This window comes from Anthonomus grandis, chromosome 8 (assembly GCF_022605725.1).
Source record: "Anthonomus grandis grandis chromosome 8, icAntGran1.3, whole genome shotgun sequence".
NCBI lineage: Eukaryota > Metazoa > Arthropoda > Insecta > Coleoptera > Curculionidae > Anthonomus > Anthonomus grandis.
Window position 1 is genome coordinate 27434116 of NC_065553.1, and position 26634 is coordinate 27460749.

Here is a 26634-nt window from a genome sequence, read left to right on the forward strand (position 1 = left end):
GGTTTTGCTCCAACACTCCTCTAAAAATAGTAACATATACCTGCTTAAATAATATTATCGAATTTAGAAATATTAAATTGACTACTATTTAGTTATAATTTAATGGAAGTTAATGGCGCACTTGATGGAATTAATTAATTAATTAATTAATTTATTTATTTATTTATTTATTTATTTACGGAATCCATTTACAAAAGTGTTACATAGCATACTTATACAAACATATATATTCAGATACAAAACCATCTATAAATCAATGAAAGGTATAGATGAGTTAATTAATTAAAGCCCCTATGAAATAATATTCTTTAACTGCCCCTTAAAAGATGTAATCCTAGAGTCAAAAAAGCTTATCTGTCCTGACAGACCATTAGCACTTCGAGCCATTCGTGTAATTGGCTCATTAATACCATAATTGGTACGGTGGAATGGGACTGAAAATATTTCTGATTGTCTATTCAATCTGGAAGGCACCCTAAGTTTAAAAAGAGACAATAACTCGGGACAATCTATTTAAAACCTTATGCATAAAACATAGGTCGAGTAATGTTCTTCGTGACTCTAATATGGGTAAGTTCGGGTTATCCCTGACCCACTGATAGTAATACTCCTGTCTTCTATAACCACATCTAAAAGCAGCCACCCTTAAAAATTTATTTTGAGTTTTTTCAATCTGCTCAATGTAGCAGTTATATGACGGGGACCACACAATTGAGCCATACTCCAAGTTGGGCCTAACAAGAGAGCAATAAAGTAATCTAAAAGTAAACAAAGACAAATCAGTTGTAGACCGTTGGATAAAACCCAGCATTTTCATTGCTTTACCAGTCACTTGATTGATGTGACTTTTAAAAGACAACCTGGATTCAATAAATATTCCTAAGTCAGAAACCTCTGTTTTGACACGAATTGCTACATTATTTATTTTATAAAGAAAGGCAGTAGGGTTTCTTTGCTTAGAAAAAGCAATCTTATGGCACTTATTGATATTAAGCGACATTCTATTCAAGTGGCACCAATCAAAGAACAAATTAAGGTCTTTTTGCAGGAGCACAGAATCGGAAAGGGATGTGATAGGCCTAAATAGCTTCACATCATCAGCAAATATTAGCACGACAATTTTCAAGTTTCCAAAGTAAATCAATCAAAAAGAGGCAAAACATAACAGGGTCTGAGTGAGAGCCCTGAGGCACTCCAGATGGCACCAAAATTTCAGAGAAACATGTACCTCCAAGATTAACAATCTGGGTTCTACCTCTGATGAATCCCGAGATCCACTGAAGAAGAGGCCCCACAATACTTAAAGCCCTAAGCTTCTGCAAGAGTACCCCATGGTAACCCTTGTTAAGCCATGGTAAAACGAGAGTAAAAAAAGAGTAACCCATGGTTAAGCCTTGGAAAAATCTGTATATATTGAGTCATTGCCTGAAATCCCTTCTCCAAGCTGCGGTAGAGGTAGTTGATAGCATACAGCACCAAATTAGCATCAGTAGATCTGCCGTTTATAAATCTAAATTGCTCAGGATTAAATGAAGATTTAAAACTCCAGGCAATCCTATGACTGACCAGGCAGTCAAGCAACTTTGGCAACTGAGATTGGTTACACACAGCCTGATAATTGGAAATTTCATTTCTACTACCAGATTTAAAAATGAGTTCTAGAAAACTTCTCTTCCAGAGAGTGGGATAAGAACCAGTACCTAGAGATTTGTTAAAAATGAACAGTATTGGTTTCGTAAGAACACAAACATATTTCTTTAGGAAGAATGCCAGAATCCCATCTGGTCCAGGGCAGAGCTTATTCTTAGAGGAAGTATAACCTCATAAACATCCTGCGTTGACAGAGTTAAATTGCTCAGACAAATTGATTTATCAAAATCAAAAGATTGTATATCATTGACTTCTGCAAACATATCTGCAGTATCCCAGATATTCATACTAATCCTGTTATTGTATGTCATTCTGGAGGGAAGGCTAAAACCAGTTCTTTTATTTCGAATATATGACCAAAAGCACCTCGGATTGCTAGCGAGATTTGTTTCCACCTTATTAATATATTGTTGATAGCACAACTCTCTTAAGTACTCACATTGATGTCTCAAATATACAAATTCATCATATTCCTGCTGTTGACCACTAATTTTAAACTTTTTGTGAATTTGTTTCTTTCTTATGATCAAACTGCGAAGCTCTGAAGAAAACCAACATGGAAAAGAAGAACTTTTGTACCTCTTTAGAGAAATAAACCTTTCCATTGAGGAGTAGATCACATTATAGAAAATTGAAACTATGACATCAATAGATGTCTCTCCCAAAAACAATTGATTCCAGTCTATCCCAGCAAGACAATCGTTAATTGCTATGTAATCTCCCTTACCAAAATCATAAAAATATTCCTCATATATCGTATCAGCAGAATTTTCTGCATAACAAAGGTCAAAACTAATTGCTGTATGGTGCAAGCTATTCTCAAAAATCTTGTCTATTGCACGTTCGACACTAATTAAATCTGAGCTACTAAATACAAGATCCAAGGCACCCCCGTTGGTATTTAAAACCCCATTTACCTGAAAACAGTTATAGAAGCTAAAGCAGTTGGTCAGAGAAAGCACAGACTCTCTGTCATTCTCCAGACAACCACCAACCACCAAACCAAGATCATCATTCTCCCATCTAGCATGTGGTAAATTGTAATCACCTGCCAAGACAAACAAATTACTTGAATATCTACTATATACATGTTCAACGGATTCACAATGGCTTAAATAGGCTTGAAGTGGAGATGGAGATGGTATATAAATGCAACCAACAACATCAACTTTGATTGTCAATTGTAAAAGTCAAATAGATCTGATAAATATCCACATCAACAAGTGGGATACTAATTCTATGTGTACATAAACTCTTTTTAGCCGCAATCAATACACCACCTCCACGAGCCTTGGTAGTATTTGTACCCATTTGACGATCATATCTATATAAATCATAGTTTGGTACTCCAATTTCAGCATCTGAATATTCAGATGTTAACCAAGTCTCTGCAATCATAACAATATCAGAGCAGCAGTAACAAAGTGCCTGTTGAAAATCTTTTATTTTAGTTCTCATACCACCTGTATTAGCATAATACACGCAAACACCTGAACCAGATTTTTCCAGAAATTACTCTTCATATGTTGCGTCTATGTTTGCCACATCTTATTAATCATATTACTCACATTGTAAACACTTGCCTGGAAACTGATTATTTTCCTAGACCATGGCGCGAATCTATAGTCTGCCCAGTTTCCAAAGTTCCTAATTCCAAAAATGTTCAAGACCTACGGCCCATAAGTCTCTTGCCTCTTGTCTCTAAGAGCTTGGAAAGAATAGTACATGGTCAACTGATGGATCACCTTTGTGAGACTAATATTCTGCCAGCTCAACAATCCGGATTTAGAAAAGGTCATAGCACTAGACTTTGTCTAGCTAAGGAAAGGTACAGCACGTGTTGTTCGGCTCGGTTGCGCAGTAAATTTGTTTACGCCGCTGCCAAAGCAACGGTATCGATCGCCCCGATTTGCATATAAACAGTGCGGTTGCGTTAATTTTTATATTTGTGTTCTGTGCCTTTAAATTAAATAAAGGCGCGCTACTGTGATGTCGCTAATCGCGCGTTATTAGGGGACAAAACTTGGCGCAGCTTTGAAACAGATGGTGTACCTTTCCTTAGCTAGACAAACTTTACTAGTGCTCTTCTAAATATTACAGATAATATCATTACAGCCTTAGACAAAAAGTTGATTTAGGCTGTGATTTTGGTGGCACTGGATTATTCTAAGGCATTTGACTTGATTGATCATGACTTGCTCGTTGCCAAGTTGTCTTATTTTGGTTGTGATGACTCCGTCTTATCGTTTTTTAAATCGTATTTATGGAGACGGTCGCAGCGAGTACGGGTACAAAATGAATATTCTGAATCAAAAATAATAGTTTCCGGGATACCGCAGGGATCTTATATTGGGGCACTTTTGTTCCTAATGTACCGGGTGTTTCAAATTCGAGCCACATCATTGGTATTTCGGAAACGGTAAGAGATACAGGGTCGGTTAAATTGGGGCAAAGTTGCGTATTCTTATGCGTAACAAAATGCCGTTTTAAAATTTAAAAAATTCCGACTACGTACGAAGTTATTCGGAAAATACCGAAATTTTGGAAAATCGTTTTTATTTTTTTGTGAGGTTATTTGAAAACATATTTTAAAATAATTGACACTTTATTATTGTCACTTTTTCTCCTCTACCAGATGGCGTCGTCAAATTTAAAATCCGACGTTTCGTCTTTTGGCAACCATCATCAACTTTATTTTTTTAAATACGGCCCTGGAATTTTTTTTACTCATTTTAATTCCCCTTTTTATTCTTAGAGAAATGACATATCACATAGTTTAATTTTCCAATATTTTGATGTCAAAAATTTACTTTTATTAAAAAAAAGTTAATACTGTCCTGTTGTCTGAAATAAAAAGTAATAATTTATCTTAACACTATCATTTATTGAATAAATCAATGTTTTTGACGAAATTTTTTAATTATTAACATGGTAAAAATAGTATAAATTTGATATATTATACTAAATTTTAACAATAACAATAGTAACAACTATAATTTATTACTAATTTGTATGTTGAACAACACAAACTAAAAATAATAGAACTTAATGCGAAAAAATGCAATATTTTAAGTTTAAAGTAAATACTCAAATAGTTGACCCTGCACCTCAATACATTTCTGTATCCTTCTACGTAAATTTCCAGACACTGCCCGCTGGATAGTCCTGGCTCGTATACCCCTTAATTCTGTCAATAAATTTGCACGTAAAATGTTTATATCATTTGGGGGGTTCTTAAATAGTCTGTTCTTTAAATAGCCCCAAAGAAAATAATCCAACGGGGAAAGATCGGGACTTCTAGCTGGCCAGCGCACCACCCCTTGATTTCCAATCCACTGATTAGGAAAATTATGATTTAAAAATCGTGTGACATTCCTTCCATTATGGGGTGGTGCACCATCCTGCTGCCACCACAAATCGCGGATAATATCAAGAGGTTCATTTTCAAGAACATCGAATATATTTGACAGAATTAAATCTAAATAGCGCTCAGCAGTTAAATTACCGTCGTATATAATAGGTCCCAAAATTCGATTCCTGTAAAGACCCACCCAAACATTGAAAGAATTATGCCCCTGTCTTCTTACTTCGCGGTTTTGTCTCGGATTTTCGACTGAATAAAAATGTTCATTATTCCGATTAAATAGCCCGTGGGTCGAAAAGTTACATTCATCTGTCCAAATTATTTTGTTTAAAAAGTCTTCATCATCTTGTAGTTTTTCGTTCAACCAATTGCAAAACTGAAGCCTTCTATCGGTATCTCCATGCCTAAGTTCTTGACTGATATGAAGTTTATAGGGGCGATAGCGATTTTTTCTCAATACTCTGTGGATACGGGTACTTGGCATATTCAATTCACGGGAAAATTGTCTGGTTGAACCTTGCGGATTTTGGGTAACCTTTAACGAAAGCTATCTGATAAAAAGTTATTGTGAAAGTATATCGTTGTAAAACTTACAGCATTAATAATCGCCTGCTCAGTTTCAGGATGCATTCGAGTCCCATACATATTTCGAGGTTTAGTGAAACTTCCATAGAGGCTAAGGTTCCTGTCCAAAGCTCCGAAATACGTATAATTAGGTTGGGGGCGCTCTGGATATTGCTCCAGATATTGTTGGCAGGAGCGTTGCGAATTTCTATTCAAAGAATAGTAAATTTGGACCATATCACGTTATTCGCTACTGGAGAATACCATTTTTGATTTCACAAAATATCGAAAAAGCCAAATGTCAAACAGATATAAACAATTAATAACAGATGGTCGTCCATTTTTTTCTAATTCAAAGCCATCTTTGCTAATAAGAATTTTCAAGTTATTCAGCCGGAGACTTAGACATCAGGAAAATTTGCGAAAATATAATATAATATAACATATTAGCAATATTTTTACCATGATTATTGATTGAAAAACAACATCAAGACAATTTTTATTTCAAACAACAGGACAGTATTAACTTTTTTTAATAAAAGTAAATTTTTGATATCAAAATATTGGAAAATTAAACTATGCGATATGTCATTTCTCTAAGAATAAAAAGGGGAATTAAAATGAGTAAAAAAAATTCCAGGGCCGTATTTAAAAAAATAAAGTTGATGATGGTTGCCAAAAAACGAAACGTCGGATTTTAAATTTGACGACGCCTTCTGGTAGAGAAGAAAAAGTGACAATAATAAAGTGTCAATTATTTTAAAATATGTTCTCAAATAACCTCACAAAAAAATAAAAACGATTTTCCAAAATGTCGGTATTTTCCGAATAACTTCGTACGTAGTCGGAATTTTTTAAATTTTAAAACGGCATTTTGTTAAGCATAAGAATACCCAACTTTGCCCCAGTTTAACCGACCCTGTATCTCTTACCGTTTCCGAAATCCCAATGATGTGGCTCGAATTTGAAACACCCTGTATCAAATATATCTCTGATCTACCTAACGTAGCCTTAAACTCGGACGTCTACCTGTATGCGGACGATACTGAGGTTCTTCACCTATTTAATCTACATAATAATGTTCAGCTTGCAGCAGACTCCATTAATTTTGATTTGAAGCAGATAAGGAATTTCTCCAGTGAACATAATTTGCAGATTAACCCTATTAAAACTAAAGTTCTATTGTTTGCGGGTCGCAATCAACGGCATAACATAGAAAATACACTTAATATTACGCTTAATAATACTACTCTCACTTTTTCAAATCACGTAAAAATTTTGGGTCTCATCACTGCAATATGTTATTACAAAAATGTTATTTACGCTTGCGAATGCCTATTTAAAACACGCACACCTGTGTCTTTGTGTGAAAAGATAATGATACAGAACTGAGGTTCATAGTCGTAATATAAGGTATAATATACTTTCAATGCCACGTCACACTACATCAATTTTTCAACGTTCTTTCGCCTATCAAGCTGTGATTCTATTTAATCGTTTCAGGCCTAATTTTCATTTTACCATTTATTATTATCGAAGATTCTATAAAGATCTATGATTGGTTGTCCTCGGTTAATTTATTTAATTGTTACTTAGCTGATGGAACATATATTTAACTTTAAGTAGTATTAATTTTAGTTTTTTTTTTTAAACTGGATAGGTTAGGAAATAAAGAGTAGCTTTTAGCTAATCTTCGCCTGTTCAGGCAAATACTGTTATTTGCAGGGTTTGTTAAATAAAGACGATTTATTATTATTATTATTATTATAAATTGGTCATATTTGTGAATTCCATAAATAACTATGCAGCATGCATTTTGTACCTTTTGTATTTTATATTTGTCAATAGTGATTAAGCAGGGGCTATAAAGAAAATCGCAATAGTTAAAGTGAGATAGAACAAAACTCAATCATATAGCATTTTTTTTTAAAGAAAAACTTAAAATTTGACTATTATATATTAATTTCAGGGCATAAAATCCCTTTCTAATAATATTTTGTACGTGTTCATGAAACCTAAGATCCTCGTCAATTGTTACGCCCAGATTTTTTGCAGTAGGCGCAAAAGACAAATTTGAGCCAATAATGTTTAAATTTCAAGTGTTTTTGACAAATTCTCTCTTAGCTTTATTCCCAAAACATAATAATTTCTTTTATGTCACTATTTAATTTAAGATTATGCCGAAAAGAGAGTAAATTGATTTTGTTAAGATCCGCGTTCATCTTTTGCGCCGCATCCTGTATATTTTCCTGATTAAAAGAAAAGTAGATTTGCGTATCATCACCATATGCCTGCGTGCTACAAAAAGACGGAGCTGTTATTATGTCGATGGTATAAATAATAAATAAAAGAGGAGACAGAATGGCTCCTTGGGGAACTCCCCACTTAATTGATATGCTACTGGAAGCGGAGTCATGCAAGCTGACTTTCTGAGATCTATCTCTGAGAAAAGATTCGATTCGATAGGACTTTGTTATTAATGCTTCTAACATTTAAATGTTATGTAAGTTCTGATGAATTTGGATACTGTCTTATTTTGCAACTGTATTTATTACTTGTGGATGTTGAAATACTTGTCACCAAGGTGTGATTTTGTTGTCTCAGACGTTTTTCTTAAAAATTGCCTCAAAGAAAAATCCTGAAATGTTCCCTATATATATGTAGGTATTTATTTATGTTTTTTTACTTAATAAAGGCAGACAAATAATTTATATAATTCTGAGAATGACCTCGTAGAGGCCAAAATTTCCAAAAATAAGATGTCATGTTTTATTTGTCTCCTGAATCCAACAACCATTTAAGTGCTTAAGTTGTAAGGTAACAAAAACTATTGACATAATGAACATAAAGTGAATAAACGGCATTAGGCAAACTTATGCAGTTTATGGCAATTTGGAGTATGAATTTTGATGGATTGAATGTTGATGGTGCTGCGGGTAAGTTAAATGATATTTTACAGGATTGCCTTGATTTGTATGTTCCTAAAAAGAGACTAAGGTCTTCATCTTTTAGTCCTTTACTTAAAGACTTAATTTGTAAAAAGAAGGCTGCACACTGGAAATATACGTCTACTCCCTCACCTGACTCTTATGCTCGTTTTTCGACCCTTAGATCTCGATGTAAAGTAGAACACGATCGTTGCTTTAGTGAATATATTGGTAAAGTGGAGAGGTCAGTGGTGGATGATAGTCGTTACTTTTGGAGGTTTGTCAATGACAAAAGAAAGAGCAATGCATTTCCAAATTCGATGTTTTTGGGCCAGGAAATGACAGAGTCTAGGGAAGCAATTACTGATTTGTTTGCAAAGTTTTTTGCTACAGTTTACGACAACTCTACTTATCCCATTCCTGACTCTATTGAATTTGGTTTCCAGAATATTATTGTTGGACGTTTCACTCTCTTGGAGGTATTTTCTAAGATCCAGAAATTATCTAACAAGTTTATCTGTGGGCCAGGTAGTATACCCAATGTCTTTTTAAAGAACTGTATTTATACAATTAGTAGGCCTCTCCAGATGATCTTTAATATGTTTTTACAGGACTCTACCTTCCCAGAAGCTTGGAAGCACAGTTTCATCATGCCGATATTTAAGGCTGGCAATAGGGGGCATATTGCCAATTATCGTGGAGTATGTATTTAAAACTCATTGGCCAAATTGTTTGATAGTTTGGTTTGCGGTCAGCTAACATGGCAATGCAAAGGAATCATTAGTGAAAAACAGTCAGGATTCTCTTCTGGGAAATCCACAACCAGCAGTTTGGTTCAATACTAGTGTGATCTGTTGGGAGCTTTGGAGAGAGGGGTTCAGATTGATGCAGTCTATACCGACTTCTCCAAGGCCTTCGACAGGGTGAACTTTGGTCTCTTGCTGGCCAAGTTGGAAAGTGCTGGTTTTCATGACTCCCTCTTAAAATGGCTAAAGAGTTTTCTGATAGGAAGAACTCAGAGTGTGAAGGTGCATGGCTGTACTTCTGCACCTACTAATGTAGTCTTAGGGGTTTCTCAGGGATCTCACTATGCCCCTCTGCTCTTCAATCTATATTTGTGAATGATATTGTTAATGTGATCAATCATAGTTCTGTAAGTATGTTTGCTGATGACCTGCAGCTCTACATGCAGATTAAGCAGGTGAATGATATAGCCAAACTTCAGGAAGACCTTGATGCTTTATGTGAGTGGTCAGTGTTAAACGGATTGAGGCTCAATATTTCCAAGTGTTGCTACATATCATTTCATAAAGGTTCGAAGAGATTCAATTCTACATATAGTATCCTTGGTAAGTCCTTGCAGTATGTGAATGTAGTCAAGGATTTGGACTTGTGGTTCGATGACTAAGAGTGTTGGGTGCTGTAAACAGGTATAGTTCACATCTCTCTCTGCAAGCCTATAGACTCCTTTATGTCTCATTGGTTAGACCTAATCTTGAATTCTCTTCAGTAGTGTGGTCTCCTCTATATGAGAATTCAATAGATATGATTGAGAGAGTGCAAGATGGATTTTTACGGTGTGCTGCAATTAGAATGGGCATTAGCTTTGACGAGTACCATCGTGAGGACATGAGAGTAAGACTTAACCTGGATACATTGGCCAAAAGGCGTGTGAACGCTGATCTTTGTTTTGTCTTTAAAGCTTCGGTTTCCTACGAAGCGGTACCGCAAAAGAGCGGCCGTAATTTGACGGCACGCTTCGCAGCGAAAAAGCGTGTATGTACTTGCAAATCGAAGTGTGTTCCTCCAGAGCGTTCGGCACAAAAAAAACGGCACAGTAATTTCGGAAGCGGCCGCTCTGTACGTTGGGATAGTGCAAGCACGATTTTTGACGGTAGTCTATATAAACGTTTTCGGGTGAACTGCGGTCTTGTGTAGTCAGTGTAGTGATTTTTCGTTTAAATAATATTTAATAATTAGAAATGGCTGAAGAAAATAGTTGGTCTAGCGAACAAGATGAAATTTTAATTGATTGATATAAGATGACGCCATATCAGAATTTCATAGGCACCCTCCGTCTCCCGTTTTTTATAAATATCAGATTCTTTCCTTCTGCCCTCCTCTTCGGACGATTCTTCATCCTCAAGAACTATTAGAATAGCCAAACTTAGGTCTTCCATCTTGCAAATACCACACACATTCTTTGATTTGAACTGTCAACTGGCTCTTGCCACCGTATTTTATCGCACCGTATTACTTTACAGTAATATTCACCGTCCAAAGCGGCCGTACTACTCGTTGACAAAAACGGCCGCCAAATTACGGCCGCTCTTTTGCGGTACCACTTCGTAGGAAACCGAAGCTTAAGCTGATTAATGGCATGATTAATGCTCCTGACCTTCTTTTTCTAAAGTGGATCTCAATGTTCCAAATAGAACTCTACGCAATTTTGACCTTTATCATGTTCCTATGCACAGGACTGAATATGGCCGTCATTCTCCTATCGATACATCTCTGAGTATCTTAAACGCTCATAACATTGATTTATGTAGTAGTTCACTGTCCGTTTTTAAGAATAGCCTGAGCAGACTATGGCTGTAATGGTGTCAACTCAGTTCTTAGATATATATGTATATATATTTATTTACATTGTATCAACTCACTAGGTTAAGTTATCTATTATGTAATAATCTATTTTGTACATTTATTTTGTAAAATCGGGATTCCCGTAAATTTAATAAAATAAAAAAATAAAAATAAATTTACGCTAAATCAAGGGTTTTCTGGCTATGGATACCGAAACACCACTGTGTTCAAATGTACTTATGGTGTTGAAACTTTAAGCGAATAATGATTAACTTAAAAAAAACTAAAAGGTCTTAAAAAACCTAATGGGTTTTCAAATTCCTACATATTTTCATGTCCTGCTGAAACATGATTTCAATTTTAGATTGTGGATCCTATAAACCCAAGATATGAGCCTTCTTATCCTGAGGTACCTCTGGTAGACAGGGCAGCCCAAAACTTAAACTATATTTTTGAAATTGACACTTTCAAGCCAGGATTTAAAGTGGTTAGAAAAACTGACAATGTTGTGATGTATGAAAGAAATGTCTGTTATAGTCCTTATATAAACATTAATAATATCTTTTTTTAGATTTGATTCAAATAATTTCTTAAATTTCATCTACTCCAATCAGTTTTTACAAATCAGTAGCAAACTGCCATCTAAATACATTTACGGGATTGGAGATCATACATCGAATTTACTCCTAAATACTCAATGGAACAGATTTACACTTTGGAATCATGATTTGCCACCAATGCCTGATGTAAGTTACACAGTGTCCACGTTTTTTATAGCAGCACTTTATTAAGTTAAAGAAAAACAGACTTTAAAACCTTGCTATAAAAAACGTGTACATACTCTATAATTAATGTGCCTAATATAAGTTATTTTTTTAACAGAAAAACCTTTATGGTTCCCATCCATTTTATTTAATGATAGAAAACTCTACATCTAGCCACGGGGTGTTTCTTCTTAATAGTAATGCCATGGGTAAGTCGTATAACAATTATTAAATAACCAAAATAATGTAAAACAAATCTTACAGATGTAATTTTACAACCGACTCCTGCCATAACGTTTCGCACAATAGGTGGAATCATAGATTTATACTTTTTTATGGGCCCCACTCCAAGTGACGTAATAGACCAATACACTGACTTAATTGGGCGGCCATACATGCCGCCATATTGGTCTCTAGGTTATCACTTGTGTAGATTTGGCTACAAAAGCTTAAATCAAACCAAGGAAATCATGGAGAATAATCTTAAAGCAGGAATATTCCTTGTAAGTGAAGTTTTTTAATATTGAAATGTATAACATATTTTTGAGTTACAATTTTAGGATACACAGTGGAACGATTTGGACTATATGAACAACAGCAATGATTTCACGTATGATAAAGAAAATTACGATGGACTACCGAGGTTCGTTAATGAGTTACATGAAAGGGGCATGCACTATGTGCCTCTTGTCGATCCTGGGGTGAGTGCTGGAGAAAAGCTGGGTAGTTATCCACCATATGATGTCGGAATTAAGATGGATATTTTTGTGAAGAATGCTAGCGGACAACCATTTATTGGAAAGGTAAGGTAATTTTCTTTAATTCATAGGAAATATTAATTTATTTATTGACAAGTCAAATCCAATACTAATTAGAAATATATAGTTCAGTTTAGGGATCTATTAGAATCTTTGATTTGCCGCGAATAGTCCGTGTGCCGGTGTTGCTTGTATGTTCGCATGACATGCATCTTTAAATCGCAAAATTTTATGTGAAAAGAGTCATAAAGTAATATTCTAAGTGATATTTAATTATTCCATTAAATAAATAAATGTTTTAAGCATTTTTTAAAGAATTTATACATTTGATCCGTAAAATTTGATTACATGCGCCAACGTACTATTTTGTTAGACGTCTGACCTCAGTCACAGCCACTCAAGCGTGAAAAGTTACACAGGTCCGGCCTTAAAATTTATTTGTATTTAAAACTTTATTATTCGGGATTTTTGGGTTTAGTTTTATTAAGTTAGAAATTCAGGATAGTTGGTAGCAAGATAATATTTAATTTAAATATAAGAGGTAAGTACGTAAAATGAGTTTAACCAAAAATGTTAATTTAATAAGTTTAGTTTTTAGCGCCGCCAGTGGGGTGTTTATAACAAGTCATGAGAAAATAGGTTGTACCAATTACTTAGGCCCATTTATTTTGTGGTTTAAGGCATTAAATATTTACTTTTTGACACAAAAGGGTAAAACGTTTTGGTTTGTATTCAAATTTAATATATTTCCTTTTTTTGGGTATTGAGATTCCTTTTAACTTGGTGGTGATTATTATTGGGGATTTTGGCTGCCATATTCAATGTCCTTTTTTTTTTTTTTTTTTTTTAAATTATTACATATTATGATATATTATTATAATAATATACTCATGAAAACCCCATCTCTATATTTAGTACCAACTTTTTTTGATAAAAATATGTAGTCAGAAAAGTGGAAGTACATTTTTTTAAATAAACTTTCACATTAGAAATCATCTAGCTGTCTATATCTTACGCATGTAAAAGACACAAGTTTTACTTATAAAAAAAAACACACTTTACATCCTAAATGTAATATTTATTAATTTGTTTGCCTCGTATTTAGTTATTGTACATATTCTACAGTTTCTCTGTTGCCGCTTTGGATTCCAACTTCATCTCGCACATTAGCATATGGATACTAAAGCACTACATTATATAAGTATACTTTATTGTGTCGCTGAAGGACAAACAGGGGCAGTAAGCTGAAAAAACCAAAACTTTAAATTTTTTTAAATAATAAAAATAGGGTTTTCTCACTATTTTCTTCCTCCCAAAATTTCTTAATTTTCTTCAAATATTCTATACACCACCTAACCTCCAACCTCAATACACCGATTTAAACGCCGCACATGATTTCGGCGGACTACACTAAAAATTTGATCCTCTGTTATTCGTCCAATTAAGTCTAGCTCTGATTCTACTGGAGTTTAAAAAAAAAATTAGTTGACATTTATGACATATGAAAATTATGAGATTTTTTGTTAGACTTAAACTCGATTGTAGTAAAATACTTTGAAATGATGTGATGTTTATATTATACTGTATTAAAAAATCTCCAACCGTATCCAGAGGGTTTTTCCCAATTTTGTTGTTTTTTAAAATATTTAATAAAATATAAAATTATGACATATTAGGGTTCAGCGCAATTTTGTGCTTCCGCAAAAAATACATCTATTTTTTAAACTAGAATCCAAATCAAAAAACCCCTTTGGATACGGTTGGAGAAAATGGAAAAATAGACTTACCTTCCAAACTTCTATTGAAAGTGAATATTTATTAATTCGTTTTCTTGTTTAGCCCTAACAAACAATCTCTAAAAAGCGTTGCCATATTGTGCAGGTTTTGTATTAAATTCCGGAAAAAAATTGGCCCTTAAGTTTCGGCCTGCAAACGTCATTTTTTACACAAAATTTAAAATAAGTCAAAATTGGTAGGTATAGAACATTGATCAAAATTTTATGTAAAAACCAAAAATGCAATAATATATAGGGTTATTTAAAACAAGACAGTTACCCCCACTTCCGGTTTAACCGAAAGTTCGGCTATATTGAAATTATTTTAGCTGAATTTGATGCAGACATTCTTAAATATTTGAAAAACATTGCTTCGTCCTCCAGCAAATCATAAAATAGATGATGATATTCTTCGAAATCTCTTCTTTTCAAAAAAATATCATGCACCCAAAATCTCCTACGCTTTTCTACCGCTTCTACTTCAGCACAGGCTACTGCAATCATAAACATCCTCTTCAGAATCTGAGGAACTGCTCATGTTTTTCTAAAAACGCTTAAACGGGAGCTTAATCACAATACTTCTATATGCTCGAATAGTCGAACCACTTTTAAACGTCGTCCTGTCTTCGTTCTGCCGCAGTGTTGCCAGATGGCCCAACAAAAATTATTGTCTGGGTGAACCGAAATTATCGTAAATTATCGTACGATAGATGGCGTGAGTATACAGGATGGAGTCAGTAGGAACTTTTAGTGCGATTTTTATATGAAGCGCCTATTTATTCAAAACTTGTAAAAAAAACGCGAAATATGCACAAATAATAATATATTGAAAATAAATAGAATCCTTCAAAAACAGAACAGGTATAGATACAAGCGAAAAAGAAAACAAAAATGTAGGTACATAATGTTTTCAACCTACTTAAGCCTTATCTGTTTCAAAATTTATTGAAACATTAAATTATAACACCTATATAACTATGCTTCGTCAAAAATAATATCGGCATCAGGATCGAAGTATTCCAAGTCTATATTAGTTGGTTTTTTGTTACAACCATAAAGATTGTATGAAGTCATCGAGCCTATCATGTCATTACTTGGTTTAAAACCAATGCAACCTTTATCAAAATTTTTAACATGTTGTGATGAGTGCATAATACTATTAATTGTCGTTGTAACTAAACGATTTCGACTTTTAGTTTTAACTAAATTAATTTTGGAAAATTGTCTTTCACAGTTTGCACTAGAATGCGGCAGTGACAAAACTGATAACGCAAATTCACTTATTTCTTAAAATAAGTGAGTTTCTTGAATATCTTTTATTTCTCCAAGTTCGAAATAAAAGGTATCTAAATCTTCTGTTGCAGGTAGATGTTCACTAGGCGTAATTTGCAACAACCTTCATTGGTCATCGATTTTTTGAACCTTTTGTAGATCATCTTGGTCACAAATACGTGGCACCTCTTTTATTAAGGGAAATATGCTAGAGTGCAATTTTATTTGATTTTTATTAAGCATACCTAATTTGCTTAGGATAGGATCATTAAAGTCGTATCTTTTTTTTATTTCTAAGCATGATGTTATTAAAAATCTTCGGCACCTTTCATAAAAGTCAATTTTCGTTGGCTCATCCACGCTGTTGACATTTTGCGCAATGCCTACCCCAAGATACATATTTTGGTAAATTACAAATTTACTCTCATCACTAGGATTAATATTTTTTATGTCATTTTGCCTTATGTACTGGGGATTCATATACGTGAGAAGAAGATCTTTATAGGTGCTAACCATTTTATCATGTAGTGATGTTATTACCACTTTATCACTTTGAAAATACTTATTTAAAAAAATCCTAACTCTTTTTTCACTCTTTATCTTAGAAACAGCTGCTCTTATTCACAAAAATCCCAAACTACCCTCTGACACTGGCCATTTGACTCGTCGTGTAAATGATGTTCCCCTACCTATTCCTACGTCTTCCCTTACCAAAAACTCATTAATTTACATAAGTAAAAAAATTTACAATCATGTTCCTTTGTGTGTTAGACATATATCGGATGTTAAGAAATTTAAAAGAGAATTAAAGTCGTTTTTATTGGCTAAGGCATATTATAACCTGGATGACTTTTTTAATGATAGGTTTTAACCTTGGACATGTTGGAAAGTTTTCTTTTTTTCCTTTTTCCTTCTCTAGTTTTGTCAACAAGTTTACCTTTATTTAGTAATTGATTGTTTTATTTAGTTATCTTTAATTTAAGTATGTTCAAAAAGTTTTGTCTTCTTGTGTTTAATTTTGTTCATTGTTTTGTCAATTTCTGAAATTGTATTTGTGTTTTGTTTTTTTAGCTTGTAGGATGCTTGTACACAAGATTATTCTTACGTAATATAGCACATTTTCTTTCTTTCTTTCTTTCTTTCTTTCTTTAAATCTATAAATTTTGGCAAAATCCAGTCCAGAAATATATAAAATAATTTTATATGTTTATCATTCATCGTGATATATTTCTTCACTAGCTAGCAAACGATGTTCAACATAATTGGACGTGAAAAATAGACGTTAAGGTTCCCATTGCTCAAGTATTCTCTTTACAAGTGATAAAAGCGAAAGCCATCTTGTTTGCGATGGGCGAAGAATTTGGTGTGGATCAACTTGACAAAAATCTTGGAATTCTTTAAACATTGCTTGTCGCTTTGAGCTATGCTTAAAATAGTTATATATGTTTCTCGCCATATCTTCGCACCTTCTAGGCAAGTTTTTGCAAGCCTCGCTGGCACATAAATGTAAAGAGTGACAGATACATTTTTGCACCATAATGCCGGGCAGTTCGTCTTTTAATCTGCTAGATACCGAGTTTTTTTTCCCAAACATACTGTTGCAGCCATCAGATGCGAATCCAATAATATTTTTTAATGGAATTTTGTCTAACACTAAAGCTTTTTTAATTTCATGAAATAATCTCTCAGCTGTTGCACCTTCATTGGCCTGATCTGGATTATCTCCAGAAAATATTTGTATTAGTTTCCAATAAAGAGTATTAATTTTTTTATTTTTTTTATCAAAAAATCTCACGCAGACACATAGGGTTTTAATCGCAGCTATGTCAGTAGACTCGTCTATAATGAGACTAAATTTATTTACTTGTAAAATGGTATTTAACTCACTCTCAGAGTAATGACCAATAATATTTTTCATTACTTGAGTTGCTTTAGTTCGATGCAAATCCATCCCTTTTGCTATTTTGGAATCCGGGAAACATTCTTTGATTATATCCGTTAAATGATCAACACAGTTAAAAGCAATATTGTGCTCTGCTAAAAAACCAGTAAGTTTTATTTCTGCCCGTTTTATTTGCTTCTCTTCGGATGTACATACCTCTTTTTTCTTAAATAAATCTGCGACTGATGTTGGCATTCCTTTGATTTTTAACAAATGTTTTGCCGATTTTGAATGATTTTTTATGACCGTAATTTCCGCCGTAAATACAACATTGCAGGCACGACATCTTGCTTTTTCATTATCTACAAAAACACAACAACTCGTGCAACATGTGCATATTATACCAAATATTAACTTACCGCTATCCGGAAACAACCACCCTTTAAATTCCTTGTTTGCTTCCCATTCTCTGCGGTATTTCTGGCTTCTATGTTTACCTTTTTTGCTCTCACCTCTTCGAATTTTTTTGTATTCAGGTGTCCTACATCTCTTTCTTTTTTCTCCGCATTCAGAAGTTTCAGAGTCTGATGAAGACATTATTTTACCTTTTTTATTGAAATTTACAAGCTTGTGCTTTTCACAATTCGAATTCACTAACACCACACCACTAAACTAACGGCAATAATAAAATAAAATCCAAACTAAACAAAAGATGGGGATTCCCCGAAAAACATAACAGTCGTGCCAACCTTTAAAACACAAACATGAGGAAATAAAAATAGACACTATTATTTGTTTATTTTTACTTTAAATTTTTACATACTAAAAAATATTTTTTTTCACAATTATGTGTTTTAAGGTATGTTTTCGGTAAAGTCAAAATTATCGTACATTTTAATATTATCGTGCATGCGGTATCGTACATCGTACGAAGGGCAAAAGTATCGTACAAAAACGATAATTATCGTACACCTGGCAACGCTGTTCTGCCGATTGTATGAGCGCTAGTTACCGACTAAACGGACCGAACATGCCGAACCACCGAGCCGATCCAATTCAGTGGGCGCCCTCCTTAACATGCGTATTCACATCCATCGCGATGTAGACTGATCACCTATCACCTGTTTCGACCACGCTCTCGGTTTGGGAGGGAGTAAAGCGTCATGTGACCTTGATGTTTCGGACGGCCAGTAATTTTTATCTCTGCGCGGTATATTCAATTCCGATTTGCCCCGCATTCCATTTTGCCCCCCTCTTCCCTATATACTTTATTTACTAGTTTTATTTACAAACTTGTGCTAAAAGCTTCATAATCCTACAATTTACAATAGTAGTAGTTATTTGGTTAAAACAGAATACAGAGTCCATTTTGATTATACAGGAGCATATTTCACATCATCAAAAACAAATACTAGAAAAAAGAACAAAATAAAAGGAAAGAACCAACATAAAACAAGAATTAAAAAAATCTGATCAAACAAATACCTAATTAATTTTAAATATTAAAATGAGTCGTTAAAATACTCTTCAATGCTGTAGTAAGCTTTTGGTAAGATTAATTTCTTTAGTTCCCTCCTAAACTTTTTAAGGTCTGTAACAGTCCTAATCGAAAGAGGAACATGATTAAATATTTTACGACTATTAAATATAAGAGAGTAGATATAAGTGAGGAGGTGGGGATTGGAAGAGATAAGTTGTTTAATTGAGTATTATGACAGGTGCAGGATGGTAAACTAATGGACTTTTGTATAAGTGTAGCAATTTCCAATATAAAGAGTGAGAAAACTGTTTACCAGACCAACACCACACAGATACCTTAATGTTTTTTTCTGAATAGTAGAAATGATATTAAGGAGTCCCTTGGAGCACAAACCCCAAAATGGCAACCCATACCGGATATGAATCAGTCTATATTTATGAGGTAAAACTAAAACTATTCCCTGGACTTCTTAGGTAGTCTAATCATTTCCACAAAGTTTTAGGGAATATTTTAAATTATAAATTTTGCTTATGTAACGTTGGAAGTAAAGAGTATATTACAATTGGCATAACACGCACTTGATAATCAGTCGGGGCACACTTATGACTTATTACTGGTATCTAAAAGGTATGTATACAGGGTGTTTCAGCACTATGGGATCAAACTTCTGGGGGTTGTTCAGTGCAACAGAAGAATCCATTTGAGTATAGGAACCCATGTCCGGAAATGCGTTACTACGCCACTACGGCCCTAAGATGCGTTAAAATTTATAAAAAACATTAATTACCTAAATAGGATCTGCTGCATTTATTTTTACCTTTCGTACATGATACCATAACAACAATTGTTTAAAATCAACGCTTATCAATGTCAATTCTCAATGTCATGTTTAAAAATTTTATAGCTTACAATTTTTAAACATTTATTGCTAATCGAAAACTTTACCAATCAAGAATTGGCGGATATGCATTTGGCATACGGAGCAACAAACTGCAATGCACGAGCAGCATCGCGGTTGTATCATGAACGTTATCCCGAACGACAGCATCCTGGATACAAAAAGTTTATTGCGGTTCATCGGCGGCTCGCTGAGACAGGCATCTTTAAGACCAAGATGCATGATACTGATGTTGCTCGAACCGTAAGAACGGTCGAATTTGAAGAAGAGGTGCTTCAGCGAGTTGCCGATGAACCATCAAATAGCACACGTAACGTCGCTAAGAATATGAATACGAGTAACGCTTCTGTCTGGCGGGAACTACACGAGCAACAACTCCATCCTTACCACTTCCAGAAAGTTCAAGGTATGACTGCAGCGGATTATCATCCTAGAGTTCAATTTTGTCGATGGCTCACATCATTGCACAACCAAATTTTTTACGATATGTTTTGTGGACCGGTGAAGCCTCTTTTACAAGAGACGAAATTTTTAATAGTAGGAATAGCCATGTTTGGGACGAAGAAAAAATCCTTATGCAATTTTTCCAAGAAAACATCAGAATCGTTGGTCTGTCAACGTATGGGCAGGCATTGTTAATGATTATTTAATTGGGCCATACCTTCTACCGGAACGGTTAACAGGACCTATTTATCTGCGTTTCTTGGAAGAAGTTCTCCCAGAACTACTTGAAAATGTTCCACTAAACGTTAGACAGCAAATGTGGTTTCAACATGATGGAGCGCTGGCTCACTTTGCTGTACAAGTACGCGAGTATTTGGCTCAGCGGTTTGGGCACCGTTGGATTGCCAGAGGTGGAGCAGTTTCTCGGCCTCCTATAGGTCACCCGATTTAACGTCGCTCGATTTTTTCTTGTGGGGACATGTAAAGTCTTTAGTCTACGAAACTCCAATAGAATCAGAGCTAGACTTAATTGGACGAATAACAGCAGCATTTGAAATCATTCAAAACGAGGATCAAATTTTTAGTGTAGTCCGCCGAAATCATGTGCGGCGTTTAAATCGGTGTATTGAGGTTGGAGGAAGACATTTTGAACAATTGTTATCGTGGTATCATATACAAAAATAAATGCATCAGATTTTCTGATTTCCTGATTTAGATCCTATTTAGGTAATTAATATTTTTTTTTCTAAATTTAAACGCGTCTTAGAGCCGTAGTGGCGTAGTGACACATTTCCGGACATGGGTTCCTATACTCAAATGGATTCTACTGTTGCACTGAATAACCTCTAGAAGTTTGATCCCATAGTTCTGAAACACCCTGTATAATATGATGTGCCAAATACTAGTTAAAACTTTTCTTGAACAATTTATTAACAACTGCAAATAATAACAAATTTACAAATTATGGTGTATCCTATTACAATTAGTAATCCTATACTTAATTGTCCTATTTAGTGAAAAAACGCGTCTTTTTACAACACGAAGTTCAGTCCATCTATATACAGTGACGACGCGCAGGTTGGCACAAATTCATTTAAAATTCAGGGCTTCCTGTTAAACCGGAAGTGGTGGGAAACAATAGAATATGTCAAAAGATGTTCCCAGGGTTCAGTGTTGGGACCACTGTTATTTTTACTATATGTGGATAACTTGAGTTCATTGAAACTGCAGGGCAAGGTGGTTCAGTTTGCTGATGATACCACCATACTATAAAAATTCTGATTATATTAAGACTTGTATCCTTAAAGACCTTCAGATGTTATCAGGGTGGTGTGCTTCCAACAGGCTCGTGTTTAATGTAAGAAATACATCTATTATAGGGTTTAAGTGCGATGTTCAGGGTCTGATGTTTGAGGAAAATTCCTTCTTGCAGAATAAAGAGTGCTGCAAGTTCCTAGGAATTACCATTGATGGTCGCCTTCGGTTTGAAGATCATATTTTACATTTAGCTGGGAAATTGTCTTTTGGATGTTTTGCAGTAAGAATGGCAAAACAAGAGCTGGGAGGGGTGGTTGCACGTTCAGTGTACTTTTCACTTATTGAATCTCATATTCGGTATGGCTTGCCTTTTTGGGGTTTAACCAATAAGGGGCTACTTAACATTGTCTTTGTTATTCAAAAAGAAGCAGTTAGATACCTGTATTCTGCTAAGTTAAGAGATTCTTGCAAACCCCTCTTCATTTCTGAAAAAATTCTAACTCTTTTTTCACTCTTTATCTTAGAAACAGCTGCTCTTATTCACAAAATTCCCAAACTACCCTCTGACACTGGCCATTTGACTCGTCGTGTAAATGATGGTCCCCTACCTATTCCTATGTCTTCCCTTACCAAAAACTCATTAATTTACATGAGTAAAAAAATTTACAATCATGTTCCTCTATGTGTTAATATATCGGATGTTAAGAAATTTAAAAGAGAATTAAAGACGCTTTTATTGGCTAAGGCATATTATAACCTGGATGACTTTTTTAATGATAGGTTTAGTAGTAATTGATTGTTTTATTTAGTTATCTTTAATTCAAGTATGTTCAAAAAGTTTTGTCTTCTTGTGTTTAATTTTGTTTATTGTTTTGTCAATTTTTGAAATTGTATTTTTGTTTTGTTTTTTTAGCTTGTAGGATGCTTGTACACAAGATTATTCTTACGTAATATAGCACATTTTCTTTCTTTCTTTCTCTCTAACTATTCTATCGATATACCAAATTTCATTTGTTTATCTTGAAAAGTAAAAAAGTTATTAAGTGTTCCCTTTTTTCTGTGTCACCCGGTATATATAGTATATACAGGGTTACTGGTAATTCGATACATTCCTTTGGAGATGTGATAGGGGAGGGGGTAAGAAGTAAATTGAACCATAATATGTATTATGCAAAAGTTGATAGTTTTCGACATATTTAATTTTTTCTGTTTTTCTTCAAAATGTAGACCTTAGTGGTTTAAAAGGCAGTTTCCAGAAAATCCGCTGTATATTTTTTTAACTTTTTAGGCAAAATACATGCTCAACACAATAGTGTTACGTTTGTAATGGCAAAAGTCCCGCAAATAGTTGTAACCATAGGTAAATTCTCGATGCAAAGTGTAATTTTTTTTTCTTAAATAAAATACTACACTTTCTAGTGGATATTTTTTGAAAAAAAATTATGCTACATTCTTCAAAATTTACGTAAAACTTTCTTATTATCTAAGCTAACTCATAGGCTATAAATGCTACCAAAAATTTTAACAGAATTTTGTATTTTTATTATTAATAGTAAGAACGCACTTGAAAAATGCCAAGTGGTATTTACTTCTATGGTATTTAAGTACTATAGCAACAATTTGTTTTTTTAATTTTATTGTTAAAAATTTGATGTGTAGATAGTTTGACAGCAATAATTGTTGTGGAAAGTAGTTAAATTACGAGTTTAGAGTTTATTTTTCTCGTGTTTTCAAAGAAGGTATTCTATTATTTTCTGCGCTATGGCCACGTTTACTAACGCTGAATATGCAGATATTATGTTTGTTTATGGGTTTTGCAATGGTAATGCCGCGGAGTCTCGCCGAGAATATCAACGTCGCTTTCCGAACCGCCGCATTCCAAATGTCCGTGTTTTCGCTTCGACCTACCGAGCTATCGCTGAAACTGGATCCGTAAAACCAAGAAGAGGTGACGCTGGCGCTCCTCGCGTATATCGAGCAGAAGATGAGGAGGAAATATTAAGACATTCTGAAGACCATCCAACCACATCAACTAATGCCGTAGCGCAGCAAACAGGATCATCGCAATGGAAAGTTTGGTCCACGATTCAGCAAATGGGAAGCCATCCTTACCATTATACGCCTGTCCAAGGATTGGAAGAAGGGGACCCGATAAGAAGGGTAGAATTCTGCAGATTTATTATAAATTCTGATGCAGACAATAGAACTTTTTTAACCGACTTTTGTGGACGGACGAGTCAAAGTTTAGTCATGAGGGCATTACAAATTTTCATAACCTTCATTTTTGGGCCGAAGAAAATCCCCGTTTAACAAGAGAAACCAGTTTTCAAAGAAAGTTTTCTGTAAATGTGTGGATGGGACTTATTGGCCGGGATGTAATAGGACCACATTTTTTCCCAGACCATTTAAACGGGGATATTTATGAAAATTTTTTTTGAGGACGAATGATATTTCAACATGACGGCTGTCCAGCTCATTTTCGGCGGTCAGTTCGGCAGTTCCTGGATGAACGTTTCCCGAATCGGATTGGTAGGTCAGGTCCAATAGCTTGGCCAGCACGAAGCCCTGACTTAACCCCGCTTGATTATAGCATATGGGGTTAAATGAAAGCACTGGTTTATGCAACCCCAATAATTACCCGGGAAGATCTTATCCAAATAATAACCAACGCTGCCCAGCAGATCAGGAATACCATAACAACTAGAACAACAAAAACTGAAATGAGAAGGCGCTGCCGAGCCTGTATTCGCAATAGAGGCTCTCATTTTGAACAAGATTTGTGAAGGTAAATACTGATAAATGCGTTACTTTACAATTTATAATAAAAATACAAAACCATGTCACCTAACTTTTAAGCATTTGTATCCTGTGAGCTAGCTTAGGTAATAAGGAAGTTTTAAGGAAATTTTGAAGAATGTAGCATAATTTTTTTTCAAAAAATATCCACTAGAAAGTGTAGTATTTTATTTAAGAAAAAAAAATTACACTTTGCATCGAGAATTTACCTATGGTTACAACTATTTGCGGGACTTTTGCCATTACAAACGTAACACTATTGTGTTGAGCATGTATTTTGCCTAAAAAGTTAAAAAAATATACAGCGGATTTTTTGGAAACTGCCTTTTAAACCACTAAGGTCTACATTTTGAAGAAAAACAGAAAAAATTAAATATGTCGAAAACTATCAACTTTTGCATAATACATATTAGGGTTCAATTTACTTCTTACTCCCTCCCCTATCACATCTCCAAAGGAATGTATCGAATTACCAGTAACCCTGTATAATAATAATAATGATAATAATAATAGGAGCTTAGAATATTGAAAGGCTAGAATTAGTAAACAACAACTTTGTTAAGTTCAACACGTGCACAGGGGTAAGGAGGGTGTTTTGTTTACAAACATATTCACCGATTCTCTGTTGTCAAGTTTAACATATAATAATGTTAATTTAACTTACTGAAGTTAGATTTTTAACTAAAAATAAAAAGTAGAAATATATATATATATGTTATTCTAAGCGCAAAAATAACATCTTCAAAGCAAAAAAAATTATTAACATTCTTTTTCCAAAAGCCGATTCTAAAAAATGTTGGCAATATTGCAGACAAAAGCTGATGTCATCTTGACAAACGTTTTTGTGTTTACATTCGGCATTTGTGAAGTTCTGTGTTTTTTTCTTTAGTTTTTGGTTGAAAAAGGAAAAAGGTTGAGTCGTTTCAGTGGTTTTGTGAACTGTTAGGATAGTAAAACCTTATGCAGTTTGTGCCACACCATGGGAAAAAGGCGATTTAGGCCGATCTTTTCACAAGTCTTGTCATAACATCATATCAAGGAACAACCGTCGTCATAAACGTAGAATAATGAAATAATAAAACTTATTAAGAAATCCGTAATAATTATAAAATATTGAATTTCCTTTTAAAAATGCTTTTTATTAGATAGGTACTTTTACTCTAATAAATTACGTTCAAAAAACGTATAAAGAGTTCATAAAATTATAATATTGTTTATAATTTAAAGCATAATCTATTTAAAAGAAATAATAATTTTTTGACGACGTCACTGGTAAAGATTACTTGTGTCGGTAGAATCAACAATGCGATCGAGCGGCGTTGCGGTATTGTTGCATTTTTCTCTAATATAGGGACATTATCTACGTTCATTTAACTTTGAATGTTGACTTCTTTATAGTAGAGTATCTTATCATATTTTAAGAAAAAAAAAGATTCATATTTTATCAAAAAGGAATAGTATTATTTTGCGCGTATCAAAATAAATTAAATTTTTTTATGATTATTGATTTTTAAAGTGCTTTTTTTGTCATTTCTACGTAAGCATTTGGTATCATTGCATCGGAGATGTTTCAAGCAAACAAACGGTCCTTAGTTCCACGGCAATGCTAATTCTAGCCTTTCAATGTTCTAAGAATAGGACTTTATTTATAAAGTCTAGCCATATGCTACTACTTAACACTGTATTATGTTTAAATTAACCTTTCGACTTTAAAATATGACATCTCTTAGCAAGCAGCAATAGCAAAGTTGTTCGATAAGTTAATATACAGTCAACAATGTAGTGTAACAGACAATATAGTGTCTGCGGTACAACATGAGTTGGAAGCTGGATGGTCCCCAATAACTAAGTTGGCAGTATATGAATTGGATCTAGTTGAGACTTTGGAGAGAAAGGAACAAGTAGACTCGATCTACACTGACTTCTCCAAGCTCTTGGTCAGAATAGGTTTTAACATTTTGCTTACAAAAGTTCACAACCTAGTATTTACTGGAGAAGCCGTAAGATAGATGTCAAGTTTTTAAAGGATCGACAAAGAGTAAAGCTGTTTCATTTTCTTTTAAAATCATTTGAGATTTTATCAAATGTTCCTCAGGGCGGCCTCTATTCACCACTACTATTTAATCTAGTTACAATCTTAACATTAAATATTAATAAATGTTTTTATATTAGTTTTTTAAAGGTAATAAAAATAAATCTCAAACTATCTTATGAATA

At 34.1% G+C, this 26634-nt stretch overlaps 1 protein-coding gene across 2 annotated transcripts in view; it reads left to right on the forward strand.

Annotated features, from left to right (window-relative positions):
- Positions 1-26634, forward strand: part of LOC126739398 (lysosomal alpha-glucosidase-like) — a 63232-nt gene that overhangs the window by 3952 nt on the left and 32646 nt on the right. For both annotated transcript variants that reach the window (XM_050445064.1, XM_050445065.1), the window contains 5 exons: positions 11456-11604; positions 11663-11837; positions 11974-12064; positions 12120-12358; positions 12416-12658. In XM_050445064.1, coding sequence (XP_050301021.1) covers positions 11456-11604; positions 11663-11837; positions 11974-12064; positions 12120-12358; positions 12416-12658 — 897 coding nt within the window. The remainder of the gene's footprint in view (positions 1-11455; positions 11605-11662; positions 11838-11973; positions 12065-12119; positions 12359-12415; positions 12659-26634) is intronic.